Here is a 26917-nt window from a genome sequence, read left to right on the forward strand (position 1 = left end):
GGTAACATAGGTAAAAAGAATAAGTGATTAATAAAGGAAATAAAGATGTCCATTTGACTTTGACAGTAATTTGTAATGCCAGAAGAAAATGGAGTAATACATTTAAGTTGTTCAAAGAAAAGCAAATATGAGCCAAAGATTTTATATTCTGCCAAACTGACTGTTAAGCACTGAGCCAGCAGATGAACTGTCATTGGCACGTAAGACATCAGGGACTATGGTGCCCATGAGTCCTTCCTCAGGATCCTCTGGAGTATAACCTACAGACAAAATGACTGGAGAGACACCTCAACATATACAGACTTACACAAAAGGGGCATAAGGGACAGAGTATAATGTGCTATAAACTCTGACAATGTACATAAAGTACAACTTTAAAAAAAACAGAATGGGAAAAACAAAACATTTTAAACTTTTTTTCAGTAGTTATTTTGGTGATGGAGTTGATTTTGTTATTATGACTATTTTCTGTGTGCAATATCAGACAAAGTAAAAGAGTCACTATAAGATATTTGATATCACTAGTGTCTTTGAGAACCAGAATTCATGGTATGGAAAACACTGTAACAGATATAAAGGATAGAAAGGCTTGGGCCAACCCCTATAGGCCTAAATTTGAATCAGAAATATCAGTATGATATTTCTAGCGCTGTGTTATCTTAACACAGAAACGTATTTTTCCTTAGCTCTGTTCACTGAAAAGACCAACCCAGTGGCAACAAACATCCCTATTTTTGTTGTGACCCTGAAATACCACTGACCACTGAAAGAAATTAAGGCCCCTTAAAGAAATGGCTGATTCTTACACAAGAGTTTAAGATGAGCCTGCAACAATGGAGTCATTCCAGACAGCAAGTAGCTATGAAGATTCTTGGGTCTGTGTAAAAGAACTCAGGGCCCAACTTGAAGAGCTTCCTGCTGGCCAGTGAAGGAGCAATCTGACTACAAATAAGGATAATAACTGCCATGGAGTGAAATGAATCAAAGATGTTTGAATCCGTGACTTCACAGTACCTGATGCCCTCCCGCCCTGCCCCCACACCAAGAAAACCTAAGTGGTCACATGTTGAGGACACTAGGGAATCAACTTCTTTTGAAAACTGCTTTTCCTATTTAAAAGTGGCCAAGGGGCTTCCCCGGTGGCACAGTGGCTGGGAGTCTGCCTGCCAACACAGGGGATGCGGGTTCGAGCCCTGGTTCGGGAGGATCCCACATGCCGTGGAGCAACTAGGCCTGTGCGCCACAGCTGCTGAGCCTGCGCTCTGGAGCCTGTGAGCTACAACTACTGAGCCTGCGTGCCACAACTGCTGAAGCCCGCGTGCCTGGAGCCCGTGCTCTGCAACGGGAGAAGCCACTGCAGTGAGAATCCTGCACACCGCAAAGAAGCATAGCCCCCGCTCGCTGCAGCTAAAGCCTGTGAACAGCAATGAAGACCCAACGCATCCATAAATAAATAAATAAACAAATTAATTAATTAATTAAAAAAAAATAAATAAAAGTGGCCAAGTAACAAGAGTGGGAGGTTGTGTTTTTTTTTTAATAGAAGTATTCCAACAAGAGATCCTGGAATATCACTATTTTATATCCCCTAATTAAGGAGCTAAACACCGACCAGCAACAGCTGCCACCATCATTACGCTGACAAACATGCCCCCACCCACAAGGTGACCTTCCCCCAGACAATTAAATCTGACTCTAGATCCAACCACCGTAAATATGATTTCTGGTGGAAGTCTTTTTTTTTTTTTTTTTTTTTGCAGTACGTGGGCCTCTCACTGTTGCGGCCTCTCCCACTGCGGAGCACAGGCTCCGGACGCGCAGGCTCAGCGGCCATGGCTCATGGGCCTAGCCGCTCCACGGCATGTGGGATCTTCCCGGACCGGGGCACGAACCCATGTCCCCTGCATTGGCAGGCGGACTCTCAACCACTGCGCCACCAGGGAAGCCCTGTCTTATCTTTTTATTATACTAATTATACTGCAGAATGAGGGATGACATTTATAATCCTCTAGTTGGCAACGCTGCTCAAAATGTCCCAACTGATAGAGCCCCCATCACTTGAAGCACGAAAACCAGTGTAAACGACTACGCTGACATTGCTGGATACTCTGGTATGTTAACGCCACTTCAGATCTGAAACAGACTAGAAAAACCTTCACCACCATTGAAAACTGGCAACTATTAATTTAGAAAAAAGGAAGAGGGATTTCCCTGGTGGTGCAGTGGATAGGAATCCGCCTGCCAATGCAGGGGACACGGGTTCGATCCCTGGTCTGGGAAGATCCTGCATGCTGCAGAGTAACTAGGCCCATGTGCCACAACTACTGAGCCCATGTGCCACAACTACTGAGCTCGCAGGGCTAGAGCCCATGCTCCACAACAAGAGAAGCCCCCACTCGACTAGAGAAAGCTCGTGCGCAGCAACGAAGACTCAATGCAGCCAAAAATCAATAAAATTAAATTTTTTTTTTTTTTTAAAAAAGGAAGAATCAGGAACCTGAAAAGCAGAGTAGTCTAAGACCTCAGGGCTGAAAGAGACCTGACAGACAATACTTTCCAATTTGCATGTTTGACAGAAGAGGACCCTAAAGCCACAGAAGCTGAAAGACTTACCCAACGTCACACCACTAATTAGCACTGGGTTTAGACTGCACTTCAAATGTCAATGAATTTATACATTTCCATACTTACTGCCTTGTGACCTAAGAGCCAATGGTAATTTATAAAGGTTTTAGAAACCTGTCACTTTAATCTTTCATAAAATTTCCAGGATTTTGATAATAATAAATTGTAAAGATTGTGATAAAGCCTACAGATTCCAAAGATCTAAATACCACTACTAGCCAATACTGGCTCCATTATACTTATATTTTGGAGGGTAGTGGTCCGCAATTGTTATTTAAATATTTAAGGTAAAAAAGGAAAAGGATACATTAGCTCTTCTGGTCAGAATCACCCTGACCACTAGCCTTTAGCAATTAAAGGCCAAAACTAATGAATGAATATCCCAAAAGAAATAAGAAAATATTTATAAGTTAACAATTACAGGCAATACACTAAGTTGTAAATATCAAGTATTACTCACCGATTCTTTCTCCACAATTCGGTTTAGCATGACAACTGCTTTGGTCTTTTGCTGCCAAACCATGAGCCAGAAATGACAACCTGTATTAGGAAGTGGACCCTGTAAGAACAGAGAAGGGAAAGTGGGTAAGAGAAAGGGGACAGAGTAAGGCTCCGAGGAAACTCCTTCAGGGAAGCTTCTCGTCTGAGAACAGTGTATCGGATCATAAAGAGTAAATCGAGACTTTAAATCCACTTGAACTAAAAACAGGTCTGTGCTAGTTAGGATTACTGATTATCAACGATCAAAACTGACTTTTATTTACTTAGGCAGAAAAGAAAAATTTTCAGGCTCTCAGGTGACTTTCAGAGTTGAGGGCTGGAGAACCAGGCTTGGGTAGGAACAAACGTCAAGACAAGATTTTGTCCAAAGAGGAGTGGGCTTGGGACAGTACTCCCAACCTGTCACTAACATCACCTGCTTTGCTGGTACTGCCATCCTAAGGTGGCTGTAGTACTCATGCACAACCTGTAAGCAAACCAGGGTCAAAATCGCAGGCACCAAGTTCTACGGGTTGTATTCTAGCTGTAAAGGAGGCAGGCAAAGGCGATTTCTGTCCCCTCCAGTCTCTGCCGCAGAAAGAGAGGCCCTGCCTTCCATGATGAGGGCAGCCCTGCAAAGGAGGAAGTCTGTGCCAGCACTGGCCTGCAACCAACCCAAGTTAGTTACAAAGAGAATTCCAGAAAAAGCGGAAATTTCAAAGCACCTGAACCACTATGAAACTGTTAATCTACAAAACCAGAGAATGTGTAACCTCAAGAGCAGAGTTAAAAGGGGTAACGGTGCATATCACAATACTGCCATGGGGAAAAAAAATCAAATCATATTATGAATTTCCAATTACCTTCACATTTTGATTAATGGGTAGCACAGGGCAGAATAAAGGGCAAACAAGAGATGAGAAGGCCATGCCCAAACTTTAACTATTTTAAGTGAGTAAAGATTAACATCAACAAGGTTTGACTGTACCTCCAGTAACTCAACAAGCATTCACCTTGCAGGACACTGGGAGGCCAGATCTGACTAGAGCTTCAGCTCCACATGGAAAATAAGGCAATTCAAGTGGTGCTACACTGAAAGCAGCTTTAGGGCAGTTGTATCCCTGGTGTGTAGTGGGTGTTGGGTAAATATTATTTGAACTAATAAACTCTAAGCTCTAAGTTATACAAATGCTAGAAAGGGATTGGGAATCCTGAGGAGCTGCACCCTCAGGTTTGAGGGACTGTTCCCCTCCTTTGGTGCATGTTATCCAATGCTTGAGTTACTTCCAAAACCAAACAGTGTGAAGGTAAAAACAGCAATGAGAAGAACCCCAGTAAAATGAATGCTGTTTCTTTTGTCTAAAAAAATGGACAGATCAGTTCACCAACGAAGTTGCTCCTTAGTGTGTTCACGCACATGCACGCGTGCGCGCACAGACACACACATACACACAGACACACACACACACACACACGCACATTCTGTTAGTGGTTCTGAAATGGGAGAGGGTTTCTCAGCCCTTCCACTTACCAGCAATACTACCTATTTTTCTTGTGCAAAATGGAGATCTATACCAAGGGACTGATATATACGTTTTTAGTTTTCATAAAACTCAGAGGGAAAAGATGACAAAAATAATAAGCAACAAAGGAAAACGAGAACAACTGCAGTTTTAATAAACACTTAGCATCTCTGGTTTTCTCTATCTTTTGAAATATTTTCTGTGCGTGTTCTCTGTTCCAACGTACTAGATACAAAGGCAAAAGCAGTCTCAGATGTCAAAGAGCTTACGACAGAGGCAAGGAACGGAAACACATCAAGCACCACAACAGTAAGGGGTAAACCATCAGGTCTGCAGGAGTAGGAAGGATACTGGCGCAGAGCCTTAAAAATGAGGAGGGCACTGACATGGGGGAAGGAAGGGTAGGGAATCAGGATCCATTCCCAGCATAAGGCAAGGCATGTGCAAGTTTAGGAGACATCTGGGAAAAGACAGTTAGATTGCTGAGGGCAACATGGAGGTACATGGTAGGAAACTGCACCTGCAGAACGGGAGGGTCTCGAATCCAAGAAATAGTCACCGAACTCTTCTTTAAGGAGTAAAGGGATATGACCAGATCCGTATGTCACAAAAAGTAAGTCTGGTGGAATTGTTAAAGATGGATTAGGGAGGACGGACTGGTGACAAGGAAATAAGTTAAGAAGCTACCACTTTGGTGCAGATAAAATTCAAGAGAGCTCTGAAGAAGGGCAGGACAGCAGAACAAAGGAAAGCAGAACAAAGGACACATGAGGAGGACAGCTTTAACCCATATGAGAAAAATAGGAAGGCAGCTGGCATGGTTTAAAAAAAAAGAAAGAGTTTGACATAGAAAATGCAGAATTTGTGACATCAATTGGTCACGTGGGTAAAAACACCCATATGGATGTTGAAAAATATAAGGCAGGGGGTGGAGGCAGGGGTGGGACTCTGTCAGGACACAAAGAAGCTCTCCAACATGGACAGGAGGTTTAAATGAGATCACTAGGGTATGAGTCAGGCATTTTCTTTTACGTGATGAGATTTATAATGTTTTATAAAAGGGTTATTACTATCATTACTACTACCAATAAAAAGCAGTAACAAATGCCACAATAAATACTCCATGGACTACTCACCATAGTACCAGGCACTATATGAGTTTTTATCAGCATTGTTCTATAGATAATAGAGATATATATCAATAATATAGGTACACAATTGACTCTTGACGGGTTTGAACTGCGGGGGTCCACATATAGGCAGATTTTTTTCAATAAATATACAGTTGGCCCTCTTATCCATGGGTTCCGCATCTGCAGAATCAACCAACCTCAGATGGCAAACTTAATACATGATCCGTGATTGGTGGAATCTGTATATGTGGAATCCCAAGGACAGAGAAGGACAACTATGCACTTGAGCACCCATGGGTTGTGGCATCTGCAGAGGATCCTGGAGGCAAACCCCCCACAGATACCAAGGGACGACAGTACAGGCTTGGGGAATAAGTAATGTGTCCAAGGTCACACAGTAGTTTCAAGGCAGCAGATCTGAATAATTAAGAGCAGAACCATGCAGTCTATGGAGACCGTGTAGCTTCACATCCTGGCCTCATCCCACTTGTTGCATGGCCTTGGTAAAGTTTTTTGAAGTTCCTTTGTCTTTTTAGGTGATTCCTCGTGTTAACATAAGGATAACAATAGTATTTACCACAGAGGGTTATCCTGAGGCTTAAATTATACAAAACATAAAATATAGAACAGTGTTAAAAACTGCTAGCTGTTACTATTTACAACAGCCAAGACATGGAAGACATCTAAGTGACCATCTACAGATGAACGGATAAAGATGTGGTACATATATACAATGGAATACTGCTCAGCCATAAAAAATAATGAAATAATTCCATTTGCAGCAACATGGATGGACCTAGAGATTATCATTCTAAGTAATTCAGACAAAGACAAATACTATATGATATCACTTACATGTGGAATCTAAAATATGATACAAAAGAAATTATTAAAACAGAAACAGACTCACAGACAGAAAACATACTTACCGTTACCAAAGGGGAAAGGGGAGAAGGGATAAATTAGGAGTTTGGGATTCACAAATACACACTACCATCTATAAAATAACAGGATTTACTGTGTAGCTCAGGGAACTATATTCAGTAACTTGTAATAACCTACAACAGCAAAGAGTCTGAAAAAGAAGAGATATAGATGTATGTGTGTGTATATAACTGAATCACTTTTTGTACACCTGAAACTAACACAGTACGGTAAATCAACTATAGTTCAATAAAATAATAAATAAAAGATTGCTAGGCCGGGGACTTCCCTGGTGGCACAGTAATTAAGAATCCGCCTGCCAATGAAGGGAACACGGGTTTGAGCCCTGGTCTGGGAAGATCCCACATGCCATGAAGCAACTAAGCTCGTGCGCCACAACTACTGAGCCTGCGCTCTAGAGCCCGTGAGCCACAACTACTGAGCCCATGTGCCAAAACTACTGAAGCCCGCATGCCTAGAGCCCATGCTCAACAACAAGAGAAGCCACCACAATGAGAAGCCTGCGCACTGCAACAAAGAGTAGCCCCCGCTCTCTGCAACTACAGAAAGCCCACGTGCAGCAACAAAGACCCAACACAGCCAAAAATAAATATATATATATAAATTAATTAATTAAAAAAAGATTGCTAGCTGTTAATTTTACTTCCCACTAGGATGTGAAGTTCATAATGGCACTTTTTTTTTTTTCTTTTTTGCAGTACACAGGCCTCTCACTCTTGTGGCTTCTCCCATTGCGGAGCACAGGCTCCGGACGTGCAGGCTCAGTGGCCATGGCTCACGGGCCCAGCTGCTCCACAGCATGTGGGATCTTCCTGGACCGGGACACGAACCCACATCCCCTGCATCGGCAGGCGGACTCTCAACCACTGCGCCACCAGGGAAGCCCCCATAATGGCAGTTTTATGAATGGCTGTTTTATTCAAACGATGCTGCCACAAAGTAGGTACTCAAAGCTTTGCTGGATGAATGAACATCCAACGAAGCAGCCAGACTGGGATTCAAATACAGATACCATGAATCCAGAGTTTACCCTCTTTCTTAAGATACAAAGGTTCAAAATGTGGTCCCAGGGAGTTGAAGTGATGAGTGTAGACTGGATGAAGGAAAAAACCTAAGTCAGAATCTTGAGAAACAACTGCATTTTTAGAGACTAAAGATGAGAAAGAGGAATGGATAAAAAAAGACTTGAAAAAAAGAGAGAAAGAAAGGGTGTGATAAGGAATCTAGGTTAATTATTCTTTTCTGTTTTTTTATCATTATGGCTTTTCCAAATAGAAAGTAAATGTTTTTAACTCTAAAAATGAGTTTATTAAAAACATGAATGCACATAATACTTCAAATATTACAGAAAATGGGAAATTAAAGTCTCTCTTTTTTCCTAATTTCCAGAAATAATCAGTAAGAAGAGCACATGTATAATTTATTTAGCCAGCCCCTTGCAGACTGCTTCAATTCTACTATTTCTGGCCCTATGCTATTAAAATGAAGTTGTAACAAACATCCTCACATGTATCTTTCTGTCTTTACGTATTAGACCCCTGAGTATTATAAACTTTTAAATCTCTGCTGATCTGACAGGAGAAAAGTGGTAACCGATTGCTGGTTTAAATTTATATTCCCTAATTACTAGAAAAGTTGAGCATCTCTTCATATGTATATTGTCTATCTTTATTTCTTTTCTTTGAACTGTGAATTTATGTTCTCTGCCAGTTTTTTTCATGGACTGTTTCTCTTTTTCTTTTTGATTTACAGGAGCTGCTTTACTTCAAGTAAAAAAGAGTGATTAGGGCTTCCCTGGTGGCGCAGTGGTTGAGAGTCCGCCTGCCGATGCAGGGGACACGGGTTTGTGCACTGGTCCGGGAGGATCCCACATGCCGCGGAGCGGCTGGGCCCGTGAGCCATGGCCGCTGAGCCTGCGCGTCTGGAGCCTGTGCTCCGCAACGGGAGAGGCCACAACAGTGAGAGGCCCACGTACCGCAAAAAAAAAAAAAAAAAAAAGAGTAATTAATTCTTGTTTCCTGTGAATTAGAAATAGTCTAACAGTTCATAGTTACATTAATTTGAATATCTTCTTACCATTTTCAATGGTTTTCACTTTCAGTAACAGGTTATTCTGATCTGAAATGGGTTCTTTAAAAATCTCAAACATTATAAATATACAGCTTATCTTTTTTAAAATTTAAGTATAGCTGATTTACAATACTGTGTTAGTTACAGGTGTACAGCAAAGTGATTCAGTTACATACATATATTTTTTCAGATTATGCTCCATTATAGGTGACTGCAAGATACTGAATAATACAGCTTATCTTTTGAATATTTAAAATTCATTAACTGAGGGAAATGAGAGCACTGTTAATTAAATCTATTATTAGATAAACAAAAGGTAGCTGGTGTGGATAAACCAAAATCATTTCTGCTATCTCAGAGTGGAAGAAAAGTGCTCCTGGAACATGGGTGTGGCCGGTGTGCTGAGACGCAATCGGGCAGGAGGCCAAAGGGGCAGCAGGCTCTTGGGCCGCCCTGTTGGTTGTCTGGGCACCTGGCTCACACCCTCACCTGCCCTGACATCCAAGGGCTGTCCACACTCTGAAAATACACGCCAGGGCGGGGCAGAGAAGAGCTTTCAAAGGGCCTCTCTTTCTGATTCAGGTGATGTAAAGAGAAGCAGAAAGTAACAAAGCATCAACAAACCAAGGCTTTGTACCAAATATTCAATATAAAGCAAGGAGGACAACTGGCCAGAAGAGAACCGGCCTAGCCAAATTTCATGAACAACTTTCTTTCAGAGAACGTGTAACATTGAAGATTACTTTTATCTGAAATATACACAGCTGCAAAACATTATAACACCATTCATTACATAACAACAGAAAAAACTGAAATAGCGTTTCATCTCCAAAAGAAGTCAGGACACATTTTGCTGGTGTTTTAAAGAAGGCCAATCACAAGAATGGCGGTCAGGCATCGGCTGCACATCACACCACTTGCCTGTGTTAAGATGTAACTCCTCTGCGCCTCTTCTATGTCAACTAAGCTGGCATTAATATAATCATTTTCAGCATTTTGCAGTTTAACACGACTGTGATCATCTGAAACAGAGCATGACAAATCATACCGTCATTTCAAACTTGCATTTCTTTTTTATTTTAATATTAATTTTCTGGATATTTATAAAATGATAGAAGAGACAAAGAAAAATAAATTGGCACCCCAGTAGAGTCAAATCCCAAATTACTCCCCTTTTTACTATTTTTTAAAAAGATTATTTATTATTTTTGGCTGCCTCAGGTCTTAGTTGCGGCACACGGGATCTTTGTTGAGGCATGCAGAATCTTTCATTGCAGTGCACGGGCTTCTCTCTAGTTGTGGCACGCAGGCTCCAGGGTACATGGGCTCTGTAGTTTGCGGCACACAGGCTCTCTAGTTGACGCACGTGAGCTCAGTAGTTGTGGTACATGGGCTTAGTTGCCCCGCAGCATGTAGGATCTTAGTTGCTTGACCAGGGATCGAACCTGCGTGCCCTGCATTGTAAAGCGGATTCTTTACCACTGGACCCCCAGGGAAGTCCCCCAAATTACTCCCTTTTTTAAAAGAAAGTACAAAGATGAAATCCTTTTGTTTGTTACTGTGTGTTAGAAGGAAGTGCTTCTGTTAGTGGTAGTTTAGCTGTTGTTTAACTAGAAAAATTGACCAAAGAGTAAAACATAGTAAAAGAAATAAAGCACCTATCTTCCTAAAAGTAAAAGGATGGTTAAGCTTCTTGATGCCTAAGAACTAATAAGTCTACCTACAAAAAACAATGGCCTTGGGCTTCCCTGGCGGTGCAGTGGTTGAGAGTCCGCCTGACGATGCACAGGACGTGGGTTCGTGCCCCAGTCCAGGAAGATCCCACATGCCGCAGAGCGGCTAGGCCCATGAGCCATGGCCGCTGAGCCTGCGCGTCCAGAGCCTGTGCTCCGCAATGCGAGAGGCCACAACAGTGAGAGGCCAGCGTATCGCAAAAAAAAAACAACAACAATGGCCTCAAATAAATAAGACCAGATCCCCACAGTAACTACATTTCATTTTCTTCATTCAACAGATGTGCATTCAACTATATATAAATAATTTTTAGCACTTAATTATATAATTAGATCAAGTGCTAAACTATATTTAACACACTTGGAATATTCCAATTCTTTAAAAGACAACTAAAGATACTTCATTACTTAGATTGTGTTATAACATTTTAGATATACTAGTTTTTTAAAGTGAAAATCTCACAGATTTAGAATTGATGCTAATTTAAATACGTGGAGCACAAAACTTTACCTATATCATTTTGGAGGGAAGGGAAGAGAAGACACTGCGAGAGGAAGCACACGTATAATAACAGAACTAGTGTTAACTCAGAATTCTAAATATATGACAGGCAGAGGCATATGACTGAATTATAACCTACATGCATGTTTGATGTCTAACTAGAGAAAACGTTCTATTGTAAACTGCTCCCCTCAAGGCAATACCAAACAACCATTCTCTCCCCCACTTTTAAAGTAAAAAAACTGTTCACCTTACCTCCATGTGAAAGAAAATGTTAAATGGCTTTAGTTCCACACATCAATTTATGTGAGATGTTTCTGCTGGATTGAACCCAAGACCTCTGTAAATATTACACGTCATGTGCAAACAGGAAAAGCGAAGGTCTTGTTATAGTAAATCACTTATACTAGTGTTCTCGGAAAGATGATGTCAACAGTCACTTTTTTTTTTAACAGTCATTTTTTTTTAACAGTTTGATCACTCTTTAACTGTTACGTGAGAGAGTAAAAAAGTCAGCTACATAATTAACAAAATAAAGACCATACACCTCCTAGATAACACTTATCAGAAGAATAATGCATGCTTTCAGAATGCTACACAATCCCTAAAATTCAAGTTCCGCCAAAATATAATACTAAAGGAACGTATTTCCTCATGCTGTAATCACAGAAAGAACAGAAACCCCGGAGACTAATCATATCTATCTCACAAGTGAAAAAAGCAATTTGGCAAAAGAAGCAAGAATCCATAGGCACTGGGAAGGTTCCCCTACAGGGCGCTGGGAATTCAGTTATCCGGCAAGTCATCCAGACCCTTCCATAAGCCTGGAGAAAGACCTCAGGGGTGTTTTAAGGGTATCTGACACCCTGCCTTCAGGACTTTGAACTGGGTTCACTGTTATTTTCTCTCCAGTGTTAACATCTATACCTGGTGTCACTCCAGCTCATTAAAAACATGAATCACACACCCCCAGACCCGTTCCCTGGAGCCCGCGTGCTGACCAGTAGGGGAGCAGGGTGTTACCTGAAAGGCACCCCCCAAAAGGAAGGTAATCCTTGGGAAAAGTCTATCTATTTAGAACTGGCTACAAGTGTTGGCTGAACCTATGTTTTCTCCTCAGGACTGATATTTTTAAACTTTCAGCTACATCTAACATCATTTTAATTCTTCTGTTCCATTAAGAAGATTAATAAAAAATGCAAAGCATGTAACTTTTTGATTCAGAAGAGAATCTGTGTAGAGTAAAAAACGTAAGAGTTTCTTGTGTTAAATAAAACATATCACTTTAACACTATCTACCAAGTTAAGTATAAACATTTCAGGAAGTGAAACTATCAAAGCCTTTTTATGAGTAATTGTGACTTAATGATTTATATTCTCTGGCAATGATAACAAAGAGAGACAAAGCCTCTTTTCCCACGAAGAACCACTTACTGTCTGGTCTGAAATATCTGTGAGGGTGACATGGGTCCCCTTAACACTTGAGGTCAAGTGTCTCCTCTCCCTGCCCGTCACGACTGGTCAGCCCCAAACCTGTGAACGGTTCACTCCAAACCAAACTTCCGACTTCTGAGTTAGAAAAAAACCCAGGAAGTTACAAGCTTTCTCCTCTCCCCAAAGCAGTTGATCCTGCCTAAGAATCTCTGAAAATGAGACTACCAGATCAGAGTCCCACAACATCGGGGCCATCAGCACTTTATCATCATTCTAAGTGTATGGTTATCCCCCTCTTCCTTATCTTTTAAAGGATGCAGCAAAGGGAGAAAATGAAGATGATTCAAACTGCATTGCAGGAGAGGCCAAAAAAGCAGCCAAACCACAACTCACAGGAAATCTGATTTCTCAACATCTAATAACACCACCAGCAGGACGATCAAGAATGCATACTTTTCTCCACAGTGGCATCATCGGGGTGAGGGAAGAAATGCACACCCCATGGACTGTGGCAATGAGCTGGATTAGGCAAACTTCCAACCATGAGTCCCCGCACCTCCCACCCGCAAACAGCCTGTTTTCTGAGAAATGGCTTCATCTGTCAAGAAATGACTGGCTCTAGCTGTGGCCTGAGCTGACAACACAGATTAGCTTCCTCTTTCAATACTGTCACAATGAGCTTTTTTCCCCCATCCCACCCCCCCAGCCCCCCAGTTTCACGTTTTTTCATTATTGTAAAGACATCTCCTTATGGAAAGTCTCCCAGGTCAAACAGGAAGGGCTCACATTTATGCCAAGGCAGAGATCAAGAACAATGAACAGAAACTGGGCAGAAGACTGACTATCAGCACAGCTTTAACAGACTTCCTGCTTCAGGCTCCATTCTCAATGGCGGACAGTAAGCGTTCGGCACTGATTTCCACACCATGTGGCGCTTCCCAGCCAAGAATGTAAGCATCTGACAGATGTGTCAACTCTCTTTACTTCTACAAGTAGATACTGGAGGCACAAATAACACGAATTTTCTCTCATAAATCAAGCAATGAGCCAAAAGCAAAGCTAGGGCTAAACCCCCGTCTCACGCGTGGCCATGTCAGTGGAGAAGCAACAAGCCATCGTGCAGAGGGTCAGCATCTCAGCTGTCTCCTCAGCAAAGTAAAACCATACGAGCTGAACGGTTCCTTTTCTGACGACATAACCAACCACAACGGCTGTGCAGGACTTTTCACTCCTGGGACGTGTCAGGTGCTCGCTGATCTCCATCCTCACCCCTCATACCCTGAGTCGTGTTGTGCACGTTTTGCTGACACTCGGGCCAGTCAAGTCATCAGCCTCGATCACACCCTAGAGAAGCAGCAGCAGAGGCCCAGAGACGCCCCAGATCCTCCCCGGCATCGCCGCCCACCCTGCTCTTTGCCTCAGGGATGACTTCCACCTCCATCTCTTCACACACACCTCACCTCTTGAAGGCCTGGCCCAGGACTTCCCTTCTCTGATGGAAGCCCCCCTCCTGCACATCCCGCCCACCAGACGATGTGCTCTTTAAACTGACCACCTTCCACACTTGGTCAACACATACATGCCAGGAGCCAGGCAACCAGGACAGAGAGATAAGACATTATTTGTTTCAAGCTTTTTAAAAGAAAAAAAATCCTATCGGGAAATAAGTCCTAGTGCCGTACCGTGCTGCGCTGAGTATGGTGGGAGCAGGCCAGGGTAAGAGGAGGGGAGGGGGCTTCCAGCAGGAGGAGCAGCAGGAAGAGGAGCACAGGGGCTGCTGAGAAGGACCAGGAGGAGGAGAGGCCCTGGCAACGAGCACCTGAGCTTCGAGGAAAGAACGAGCAGCGGACAGAGGACGGGCTGGAACGAGGAGGACGGCCTGACACTCAGGCAGTCCCATCCATCCGGGCCCGTGGCACAGCCGCATGGACCGGCCACCAACAATGCTGTGTGGAGCGCACAAGTGGGCTCAGCCTCCTCCAAACGAGGGGCCAGCTGCCTGCACATGTCCATCTCTCTGAATCCATCATGATTCCAAGTTCCTAAACTTGACAGGACAGTGTTAACTGGTTAAATTCTGCCTCCACACATCCCCAAACTGAAAAGGGCACCTTGAACCCACCCCAGAGTCTCTGAGATGGAAAGACTGGGAGGTGTCCTTACAAAACGGGTAAAAGTCACCACTGTCGCTTGAACACGGACACATTTCCTCTTCGACAACATCTATAAAACAAGACATGGGACTTCCCTGGTGGCGCAGTGGTTAAGAATCTGCCTGCCAATGCAGGGGACACAGGTTCGAGCCCTGGTCCGGAAAGATCCCACATGCCGTGGAGCAACTAAGCCGGTGCACCACAACTACTGAGCCTGTGCACTAGAGCCCGCGAGCCACAACTACTGAGCCCGCGAGCCACAACTACTGAGCCCGTGCTCTAGAGCCCACGAGCCACAACTACTGAAGGCCGTGCACCTAGAGCCTGTGCTCTGCAATAAGAGAAGCCACCACAATGAGAAGCCCATGCACCACAGTAAAGAGTAGCCCCTGCTCGCCGCCAACTAGAGAAAGCCCACTTGCAGCAATGAAGACCCAATGCAGCCAAAAATAAATAAATAAATAAATAAATTAAAAAACAAGACACACCACGCTTTGGTCTCACACAGTCAGTGAGCAGCTCACCACTTTCCTTGAAGCTCAGATCTCTCCTTCTAGGAGAAAGGAAGGGAGAGGGGGTTGGGGGACGAATGGTATTTCCCTTTCATCCACAAACCCAGGCCCCTGGAACCCATCCACACTCCTGGGGAGCTTACCTTCTCGCAAGGGAGACAGCAATAAGCAAAATAATTAAGTATTTTTATCACGTTATACAGTAATAAACCCTATGGGAAAAAAGAGCAGAGTAAAGGGCAGCTGTGCTGGGAAGGGGGGCAGGTTGCAATTCTAAACAGGTGGTCAGGTTGGGCCTCACTGTGACAGTGACACTGAAGCAAAGACTTAGAGGAGGTCAGCCACATGTATATTTGGGTCAAGAGTGTGCCACGCACAGAGAAGAGTGAAGGCTTTATGATGGGTACGTGCCTCACGTCTGGGGATGGCGACTGCGGCACAAGCCCCGTGAACGAAGGAAAGAGAAGCGCCTGAAACTTAGGTTCAGAGTTGAGAGATCCTGTACTGATTCATTAGTCTAAACTCCTAAATCCAACTATCAGAGAATAGAGGCTTCTACTTCCGTTTTCTCGTAGCACCTACCAGCACGGTGTCATAACAATTTAGGCTAGCAAGTGGTCAAGAATTGTTTATACAATGAATTCCAGAAAATGTTCATATTCAAACTGTTAAGCTGTGGTAGAATTTTTTTAGAATGACATGTCACTATTAAAACACTCTAAATGTCAACAGGAGATGAAACTACAACTGACTTGAGGAGTAAAGTAATTCAGCAAAAAACAAGAGCTCAGAAAGCTTCAGGACTTTTTAGTAGGGGCAACTGGAATCATGTGGCCAGATGAGAGAGAACAGTGAGGGAGGCGAAGGGGCGTGGGCGTGGCCCTGGGGTCTGCTCTGGCTCCATTGGTCCCCATGGCCGAAGAAGCCGCTGTGACCTGCACGGAGCAGGGCGGCCCCCGGAGGTGCGGGCCCAGGACCCGAAACCCAGCACTGGTCTCCTGGGCCTCTTTCTCATCCGTTAAGAGGAAACAGCCAGACTACACTCGTCCTTCACCACTATTTCTACTGACTGACCCTCATTTATACCCTAAGCGTGTCAAGTACAGAACTCCTCAAAAAGTCCTATTTTATCTTAAAAATTTACAGAAACTTAAAAATTCTACTTTGCTATGTATCTGTATTTTAATATATCAACCACTCCTTCCCCCAATGCCCGTTCTGAGTACAATGGATGGTCCTGGAGGATGTGCCCGGCTTCCTCACTGACTTAAGGGCTCTCCCTGCAGCCCCGGCGCAGCTCCAACACCAGAGCTGTCCACATGACGCGGTGGCTACAGGTGGGGCCTGCCGTGACGAGGCTCCAGCCCGCTCAGCGCCCAGGCCTCAGCCATCGGCATGGCCAGGGACCCTGACAAGTTCACTGCATCCCACCCCCGCCTCGCACAGTGCCCTACCCAGGACCCGATTCAGGAAGGCTGTGAAATCCAGAAACCTGGAAAAACACTGGAATAACCCTCAGACCTGATCCCCGTCTCTTCTTTTGCAGGCATCACTCGTGTGGAGCGGTTTTATCGCGTGTGCAAACTCATGCACCCACCACCACAAGCTCCTCTGTGCCCCCTTCAGAGTCTCTCTTCCCCGGCCCCGTCCTGACCCAGTGATCTGCCCTCTCCCGTAACGGCGGCACCATTCCCAGAACACTGTATAAATGGAATCACGCAGGAGGTAACCTTGAGACTGGACTCTGCTCAGTGGGAGTCCTCTGGGGCCCACCCAAGCTGCTGCAGGGCACGGGGAGCTTCCCACGGCAGGAACAAAAGAATCACGGTGTGTTGACCACTTACCCACTGATGGACACTTGGGTCGTTTCCAATTTGGAGCTCTTACAAACAAAGCTGCTCTGAACACCCATGTTCACATTTCTGTGTGGACATAAGATCGCAATTCTCGGAGATAAATGTCCAGTAGTGCAGCGGCTGCGTCATATAAGGTAATCAAGAAGCTGCCACACCATGTTCCAGAGCAGCCGCACCATCCACCGTCCTCTGTTCTCCCCGCTGTGTAGGAGATCCAGCTTCTCCACATCCTTGGAGTCTGCAGCCCTGTCATTTCAACTCCTCTAGTATGTGTGTCACAATCACTCACCACCATGGTTTTAATTTGCTTTTCCCTAATGGTTAGTGATGTTTTTCGTGTGCTTATGTGCCATCTACGTTCATCATCTTCTGCCCATTTCTGAACTGGACTGTTGTGGATTTTTACTGCTGTATTTTCAAAGTTCTGTATATATTCTAGATATGAGTTCTTTGTGGTTTATAAATATTTTCTCCCACTCTGTCCTCGTCTCTCCATCCTACTAACGGGGTCTTTCACAAAGCAAAAGTTTTAAATTTTGGTTTAGTCCAATTTGTTGATATTTTTTCTTTTATGGATTGTGCTTTTGATATCATGTTAAGAACTCTTCACCAAAAACTAAAAACGGAGATAGAACCAAAGGTCAAAATCCTAACAGTTAATGAGAAAACTTTTAAGTAAAAGAGCTGTCTACACAATGGATTTTGAGAATAAGTGCATTTAGTCTTTATTTTTTAATGACTTTTTAAAAATTAATTAATTAATTAATCAGTTTATTTATTTACGGCTGCGTTGGGTCTTCATTGCTATGCGAGGACCTTCTCTAGTTGTGGTGAGCGGAGGCTATTCTTCCTTGCAATGCATGGGCTTCTCATTGCAGTGGCTTCTCTTGTTGTGGAGCATGGGCTCTAGGCACACGGGCTCCAGGAGTTGTGGCACTCAGGCTCCAGTAGTCGTGGCACACGGGCTCAGTAGTTGTGGCGCATGAACTCAGCTGCTCTGTGGCATGTGGGATCTTCCTGAACCAGGGCTCGAACCCATGTCCCCTGCACTGGCAGGCACCAGGGAAGTCCCACTCTTTATTTTTAAACTTTAGATGTGATGAGGAAGAATGTTAGCAAATATTTACAGAACAGTTACCATAACATTTAAGTTATATCTATACTTATTCTGATTACTATTATACAATAGTTTTTATCTAAGTGTGCTTAGCAAGAAAGATGACAAACACATTCTTGTCATGTATAAAAATCTGTTTTCATAAATTGAAAGTCTATTGTCTTGTAATTCTGAGACTATCAAAATGTTTATTAATTACTTGTCTGTGAATTTTCTGGATTATCTATGAAGAAAAAAACCATATAATTCATAACTGTAGTGGTTTTGAAACATGCCCACAGTTCTTTGTGACAACTCTCCCCTCTTGAACCCGGATGACGTGGTACCTCGCCCTAATGAACAGAATGTGGTGCAGGTGATGTGTGACTTCAAAGGAGAGGTGACACAGGCAGTGCAGCTCCCGGCTAGACTCCAAGGATGCTCACTCCTGCAACTCAGGGGCTACCGGTGAGGAAGTCCAGGTCACATGGAGATGCCATGTGCAGGTGTTGCAGCTGACGGTTTACCACTGGGTGAGGGTCCAGGCGACCCAGCCCGGCCACCACCTGAGCTATGCTGCCTGGGAGATGGTGAGCAAGACCTGCCTGCGTCCAGTCAGCCTCCCGATTCCAGACGTGGCGAGTGACTGTTAGGGTCTGAGGGGGTTAGTTAGACAGCAGCAGTTTCCAATCCTTATGCCTTCGTTTCTTATTCTTCTCTTACTGTAGTGTCTGGGACCCAAAGTACAATGTCAAGTGGAAGTGGTACTTGTGGGCACCCTTGCCTTCTCCTCGAGTTTTAAGAATGTTTGTAACACATTATCATTAAGAGTGATGTGACTGTAGGTGTCCTCTCATGTTAGTTACAGAAGTTTCCTTCTGTTTCTAGTTTAATACGTTATTTGTTTTTAATCAGGAGCAAGAACTGACTTTAAATAATCTTTTTGCATCTATCGAGATATTCATATGGCTTTTTCTCCTTTGCCTTGTTACTAAGGTTAATTACATTTATAAGACTGTCTAATTCTAAGCCACCCTTACATTGCTAAAATAAACTTAATACAGACACTACTGTATTCAGTTTTCTAACCTTTCTTTAGGATTTTTACATCTACATTCATGACGTAGATACGCCTGTAACTTTTATTCCTCTCACTAAACTTTTCCGGTTTGGACATCCAAATTATCTAATAGCCTCACAAAAGGAATTGAGGCGTATTCTCTTTTTCTGTTCTCGGGAAGAGTTTTTATTATTATTAAGACACGCCTGTTGGGACTTCCCTGATGGTGCAGTGGTTAAGAATCCGCCTGCCAGTGCAGGGGACACGGGTTCGAGCCCTGGTCCAGGAAGATCCCACACACTGCGGAGCAACTAAGCCCGTGGACCACAACTACTGAAGCCTGCGTGCCTAAGAGCCTGTGCTCTGCAACAAGAGAAGCCACTGCAATGAGAAGCCCGCGCACCGCAATGGAGAGCAGCCCCCGCTTGCCGCAACGCAACTTACAGAAAGTGCCGCGCAGCAACAAAGACCCAACGCAGTCAAAAATAAATAAAATAAATAAATAAATTTATTTTAAAAGGACACACCTGTTAAAGCATCTAGTCCCAGTGTTTTCTTAGTGGAAACATTTTTTTAATTAATTTAATTTATTTAGCTGTCACAGGTCTACTTAGACTCTACTTCTCCTTTAATCTGTGTTGGTAAATTCTATTTTTCCAAGAGTCTGTTCCATTTCTTCTAACTGATCACATTTATTGCCATAATTGTTTGCAGTACTCTAGCTTTTTAATTCCTTTTACATCTGTATTGATGTTTCCCTTTTTTCTCCTAATGCTGTTTATATGCACCTGTCTCTGTCTTTCTGGGGTTTCTGTTTTGTTTTTAAATATTTACTGTATGTATGTATGTATGTGTTTGTTTATTTATTTAGCTGCGCTGGGTCTTAGTTGTGGCATGCAGGATCTTTGTTGTGGAATGTGGGATTTTTTTAGTTGAGGCATGTGGAATCTTTTTAGTTGAGGCATGCGGGATCTAGTTTTCTGACCAGGGATTGAACCCGGGCCACCTGCATTGGGAGCATGGAGTCTTAGCCACTGGACCACCAGGGAAGTCCCTGTCTCTCTGGTTTCTATGTTTGTTTTATTTTTCTTGCCCAATCATGCCAGTTTATTAGTCTTATCAAGGAACTAATAATTTGGTTTTGTTTGGTCCTTTGATTTCTATTCTTCTTTTATTTTTGTATTATTTCCTTTCTGCTGTTTTTGGGGGGAGGCGGTTTTATTCTGTTACTTTTACTCTAAATTGGGTTAGACACTTAGCACTTTAATTTTCAGCCTTTTGTTTTAATACAAACATTTAAGACAGCATATTTTTTTGCAGTACTCTTTTTGCTGCTTTATGCAAGTTCTGATAAGTAGAATTTTACCTATTGTTCACTTTTAAGTTTCCATTATGATTTCTTCTTAACCCATGAATCACTTAGAAATCTTTACATCTCCAAATTTATAGGAATTTTTATCTTTTTATTAATAATCTATAATTTAATTGCATTACGGTCAAAGAACATGGCCTGTAAGACAGTAATCCTTAAACTGTTTTAAGAGTTACTTCCACAGCCTAGTCAATTACAAATATTCCATGTAAGTCCTAGAAGAATGTGAATTCTCTAATTGTTGGAGAATAGGTTCTATATATAACGTCTTATATATTTTTCTTATTAAATAAAGCTTAACTGTGTGGTCCAAATCTTCTACTTCTTTACTAATATTTTGCCTTAAGAAGTCTGTGAACGGGCTTCCCTGGTGGCCCAGTGGTTAAGAAACCGCCTGCCAATGTAGGGGACTCAGGTTCAAGCCCTGGTCCAGGAAGATCCCACATGCCGCGGAGAAACTAAGCCCGTGCGCCCCAACTACTGAACCTGCGCTCTAGAGTCCGCGAGTCACAACTACTGAGCCCACGCACCACAACTACTGAAGCCTGCGCGCCTAGAGCCTGTGCTCCGCAACAAGAGAAGCCACCGCATTAAGAAGCCTGCACACTGCAACGAAGAGCAGCCCCCGCTCGCCGCATCTAGAGAAAGCCCACGCGCAGCAACGAAGACACAACACAGCCAAAAATAAAAATAAATTAACCAAATAAATGAAAAAAAGTCTGTGAATATAGAATTGTCAATTTATTTCTGTAATTCTATTCATTTTTGCCTTATATACCTTGAGACTATTTTATTAGGTGAATACAAATGTCACAGCTGATACTGCCATGTGTATTCAGAGTAGCTCTGCCATTTGCTGAAATCTTTTTTTAGGAGGTGGGGAGCACAGAAAGCCTGAATGTCTTCCTTACTTCCTCCCCACCTAGCAATTTATTTAAAAAGTGTGTTTATTGAGAATCTTCTTGTTTTGTGGCAGTAAGAAACTATGGACTATCTAACCTGCCACATTACTGGAATCAGAAGTCCATGTGTTACTTTAAACACTGATGGATGAACCTTGAGGGCATTATGCTATGTGAAAGAAGCCAATCACAAAAGAAACACTATATGATTCCATTTCTATGAGGCACCCGAAGTGATCAGACTCTGAGAAAGAGGAAGTAGAATGGTGACTGCCAGGGGCTAGGGGAGGGGGGTAGGGTTTCAGTCACACAAGATGACAAGAGCTGTCATACAACAATTGTGCATACAGCCAACAACACCGTGATGGACACCTAAAAACTGTTAAAAGGGTAAATTTATGGTATGTGTTTTTACCACAAAAACAAAACAAAAAACTACTCTTTCACCTCCTTTTAGATCAAATAGTAAACTGGGATTTCTACGTGCAAAGCAAATATAGTAAGGAATATTTCAAACTCTGGCAGCTGTCTCTAACAGTACAAATACAATTCTCAAAGTGATGACTACAACCTTTCTTTTCTCAACCAACCACCTTCTGGCCAATCTCTTCTACAATTACCTCATGGTTAAGTGAGACAAATAAGGCATCTTTTCAGTCATGGCAATTATACAAAGACCGTAGACTTCTTAAAATTCTTTCTATTTCAAAATACCCCTCTTTGGGACCTGCCTGGCTATCCAGAGAGTTAAGACTCTTGAGCTCCCAATGCAGGGGGCCTGGGTTCAATCCCTGGTCAGGAACTAGATCCTGCATGCATGCCACAGCTAAGAAGCCCACACACCACAATGAAGATCCTGTGAGCAGCAACTAAGACCCGGCACAGCCAAAATAAATAAATAAATAAATAAATATTAGAGGAAAATAACACCCCACAAAATACCCCTCTTTGAATATGTACCTCATATTCATACCTTCAAATGTAGTTTCAAGCTGGGCATATAAGAATCACGTAAGGAGTTTGTTTAAAAATATATTTCCAGACTTGATGAATCAAAATCTAGAAAGATCTGTGATTCTGAATTAAAAACAAACAAACGAAAAACAATTCCTTTTGATTGCTTGCAAACATGTCATTGTCTGCTTTGCACTCAGTATTATCTATGTTTATTTCCTGTATGGATGTTTAGAAATTCTTTATATGAAAAATAACTGCTGGTTTAAAAGACTATTTTAATAAAGTAAAAAAAAAAAAAATTATCTTAAAAGCCGCCCCTAACTCCTTAAGCAGAGCTGAGTGCCTCTTCTCGGCTCCACCAGCACTGTGCCATCTCCTGACACACAAAGCACAGCAGGCACGTACACACACACACACCCCGCCCCACACTGCACGTATGTTGTTGGCAGGCAGGGCGTGTGGACTCACAGTCCTCTCAGGCACAGCACAATGGCGGACATGCAGCTAGTTTTCAATACACGTTTTCTGAACCAAGCCAACAACTGTACAGGACTCTGTATGGAAATGATCTAACGACTCTCAATCAAGAAAGGTATACCAGCATCACCTCAGGAACTTTGAAAAAATACCTATTCCCAGGTTCACCTGGATTTAGTGGAAGTCACCAGCTCCATGACCTCCTCTCCTGTATGAGGATAACACCCCGGGAAGTGGTTGTTTAGATGGTATTTGGGGGAAGAGGACTTTGAGTGAAGTCGGTCAAAGAGAGAGGAAACCTATTCCAAACGGGAATGACATTCGAAAACTGTTAAAAACAGGGCATGTTGGTGCCAAGTGAGTCACCAAAACAAACAATTTGTAGGAAAATGGCTACAAAAGGCCTTGTGTGGTAACGCTAAAGCACTTCAACTTTTCATAAAACTGAGGAGCATGACTGAAGACAGGAGTGGAGGACAGACTTGCATCACACAAAGATTGCTCTGGATACCGTGTGGGGTTCGGACTGAGGTGGGAACAGAATAGAGACCAGTTAAGAGGCTGCTGTAATAACCCAGGCCTGAACCAAGCCAGTATGAACAGAGAACAGATTTGAAATATACTGTGGAAATGGAATTATAATTACTTAGTCACCAACCAGATGTGGGAGCTGAATGAGGGAAGAGTGGTCTGAGTTTCTAGCTGCAGCAAGTGTGCGGCTAGTGGTAGCCCTTATGAACATGGGGATAAAGCAGAAAGAACAGATTAGGGCTGGGACTGAGGGACTGTGGGGAAGGAATTCTGAGCCTGAGGTGGCTACAGCACATCAAGACAGAGAAGTGCGTAAGTGGGTCTGTAGCTGAGAATAGAGACGTAGGCTGCAGATGAGATCTGGGGTCAGAAGCAGAGAGATGGCAACTGAACTCACAGAAAATGAGGCCATTCACACAAGTAGAAGAGGGGGAGACACAGGCAGAGACAGAGCCCTGAAGACAAAGGCAACTGAGGAAGAGAAGTTCTGAAAAGGCGTGATCAGCCAGAGAAGTAACAGCAAAATCAAGAAAAATATGGACTTAGGGAAGGAAGGCACGGTTGACAATGTCGGAAGTCACAGAGGGCTAAGAAAAAACACCGATGGAAAGTCCCTCATTGCATTAGAAAACTAGAAAGCGCACAGTACTTTAGAATAAAAGTCTCAGTGGGGAGGCTGGGGTAGAACCACGGCTGAAGAACGCGTGGGTGATGAGAGTGGAGAGAGACAGGGTGGTGCACGCTTCTAAGATTCTGTGTGTGTGTGTGTGTGTGTGTGTGTGTGTGTGTGTATGTGTGTGTGTGTGTGTGTGCGCGCGTGCACATGCCTGTGTCTGTGTAGGTGACAAAGCGATAGCTGGAGTGCGATATGGGGGTTGAGGTCGGAAGAGATTGGAGCACATCTGAATAATAAGGGAAGAGAGTTATTAGAAAGAGGTTGAAGCTATGAAGAAGAGAGGTGATAGTGGAGCGTGAGGCCCATGAGGAAGCACCTGGCATCGAACACAAATGCAGCACACCAGCAGCCCTAAAGAGGATGCCTACGCTCACCCACTGAAACCAAACATGCGAATCCTCTGAGCAGTAAGGCAGCCTAATTCAATATCTGAAGGTGGGATCGATCAGAACAAAAATAAAATCACTTGATGAACACATTTTTAAAGCCCTGGTGTTATAACTGTTCACAAAACCCTATGTGTGTGTGTGTGTGTGTGTGTGTGTGTGTGTGTGCGCGCGCGCACGCGCGTCCACATACATGCACACGCACAGCAGAATCTAAGTCCAACCACAGGGAACTGTTACATAAAGATTGACCTGCCCAAAGCCACTGTGGAAGCCACTAAAAGACTGTTCAGGACAGGAAACGTCTACAACATGCAACCACACGGGAGAAAAGCTGCAGGTCAGTGCGTGCAGGATTCCAGCTGAATTTAAAAGAATGTACATACACATTTACACAGACAAATACCAAAAGAATATAAACCCAATAGTATTTGCTTGTTTTTAAATGATGAGAGTTTTTTCTTTACACATTTCTATGTTTTAAAACTTTTAAAACTTTTCAAGTAGTAGTGAATACACACTACTTTTGTAATTCGGGGGAAAAGAATTACACCAATAAATATTTTAAGTAATACTTATAAAAGCTATGGAATAATATGAAAAGAAGTAGATATATATGACTACACATATATGATTACAATTATTTTGAAAAGAGAAAAATCGTGTGTAAGAAAAAAGGCTGGTAAGAAATACATCAATTAATGTGTTGGAGGAGGAAATAATTATGGGCAATTTTCCTTCCTTCTACTATTTTATGCCTTGAAAATTTTCTTTAAAGAACATATATTACATTAGTATGAAAAAAAAATCACCATACTTACCAACCCCGACCCCAACCTTTTCCACCATGTCCCGCCTCCGACGACACACACACCCACACCCCCCACAAGTACTTACATGGGCTTACATCTCTGTATCTGTTTCGATTTCTGTTTTCTGGAAACTTGGCCACTCTATGAGGATAGTCATGGGACTCACTGCGAATTTCCTTAAAATAACAAAAATATATTTTAATATTTCTCTTAAATTTTATATAGCAAAACAGATACTTTCCCAGCCAGTATAAAATAACTTTCGGGCTTCCCTGGTGGCGCAGTGGTTGAGAGTCCACCTGCTGATGCAGGGGACACAGGTTCGTGCCCTGGTCCGGGAGGATCCCGCATGCCGCGGAGTTGCTGGGGCTGTGAGCCATGGCCACCGAGCCTGCGCATCCGGAGCCTGTGCTCCGCAGCGGAGAGGCCACAGCAGTGAGAGGCCCAGTACCGCAAAAATAAATAAATGAATGAATGAATGAATGAATGAATGAATGAATAACTTTCACTGAGCACTTAGTATAGGTCAAGTACTATGCAAAGCACATCATCGACGTGACCTCATTCAGTTCTCATAACACCAGTGGGAAAGATTATCTTCCCCATTTTGTATGTCAGGGGTGACAGGCTTTCAGGAGTTAAATGATCTACCAAAGGTCCCACAGCTAGTGAGTGTGAGACCCCAGGACTGAACCAAGGTCCTTCAAGCAGAAGGCTCTGCTCTCATACACGTTCACTGCCCTGCCATGTTCAACACCTACAGCAACGTTAACAGTTCATGTGACAACTGATGCAAAGGAGGAAGCTAAGGTTACCACATCATACTCAAATTTCCAACTAAACTCTCTGAATATTATCTACCTATATTTCAGAGCTTCAATCTTAAAATTTTAATCTATTTCTTTATCTTCATGCCATATAACTGTTACTTTATTCTGAGCCCCGGTATTCTCAAATTTTATTTCTAGAGCTACAAATGCTCATTTTAGGACCCTTATGGTTCTTGGTATTCCACTACAGAAGAACTTCTGTGCCAGTATGCCTGCACTAGGCACTCAGCTACTTGCTGTATCCATCATGACCAGCTTTTTCTCCCAAATGGAACATTATTCTAAGAATTCAGATAAAAACAGAAACAGGGGCTTCCCTGGTGGCGCAGTGGTTGAGAGTCTGCCTGCCGATGCAGGGGACACGGGTTCGTGCCCCGGTCCGGGAGGATCCCATATGTGGAGCGGCTGCGCCGCTGAGCCTGCGCGTCCGGAGCCTGTGCTCCGCAATGGGAGAGGCCACAACAGTGAGAGGCCTGCATAACGCAAAAACAAAAACAAAAACAAAAACATAAACATACCAAAAAAAAGAGTATGCATTAACAGCATACCCCATATGCATACCCCATATGCATACCCCATATGCATTAACAGCATACCCATACCCCAAAGAGTATGCATTAACAGCAAAAATTAATTTGGGCTTTTGCTCACACTACCATGTCTGGAGAAACAGTATTTTAAAAGTTAGGCACCAAGACTTCCCTGGTGGTGCAGTGGTTAAGAATCCATCTGCCAATGCAGGGGACACAGGTTCAAGCCCTGGGTCCAGGAAGATCCCACATGCCGCAGAGCAATGAAACCTGTGTGCCACAACTACTGAGCCTGCGCTCTAGAGCCCGTGAGCCACAACTA

The 26917-nt window shown here is 43.2% G+C and overlaps 1 protein-coding gene across 4 annotated transcripts in view; it reads right to left on the reverse strand.

The window, feature by feature from the left end:
* The window catches only part of PTPN2 (protein tyrosine phosphatase non-receptor type 2), a 76065-nt gene that overhangs the window by 25379 nt on the left and 23769 nt on the right, over positions 1–26917 (reverse strand). For all 4 annotated transcript variants that reach the window (XM_079943552.1, XM_079943551.1, XM_079943554.1 and 1 more), the window contains exons 2-4: positions 25321–25411; positions 9698–9798; positions 3086–3184 (exon numbers count right to left, since the gene is read on the reverse strand). In XM_079943552.1, the coding sequence (XP_079799678.1) occupies positions 3086–3184; positions 9698–9798; positions 25321–25411 (291 nt within the window). The remainder of the gene's footprint in view (positions 1–3085; positions 3185–9697; positions 9799–25320; positions 25412–26917) is intronic.

This window comes from Stenella coeruleoalba (assembly GCF_951394435.1).
Source record: "Stenella coeruleoalba genome assembly, chromosome: 14".
Classification (NCBI taxonomy): domain Eukaryota; kingdom Metazoa; phylum Chordata; class Mammalia; order Artiodactyla; family Delphinidae; genus Stenella; species Stenella coeruleoalba.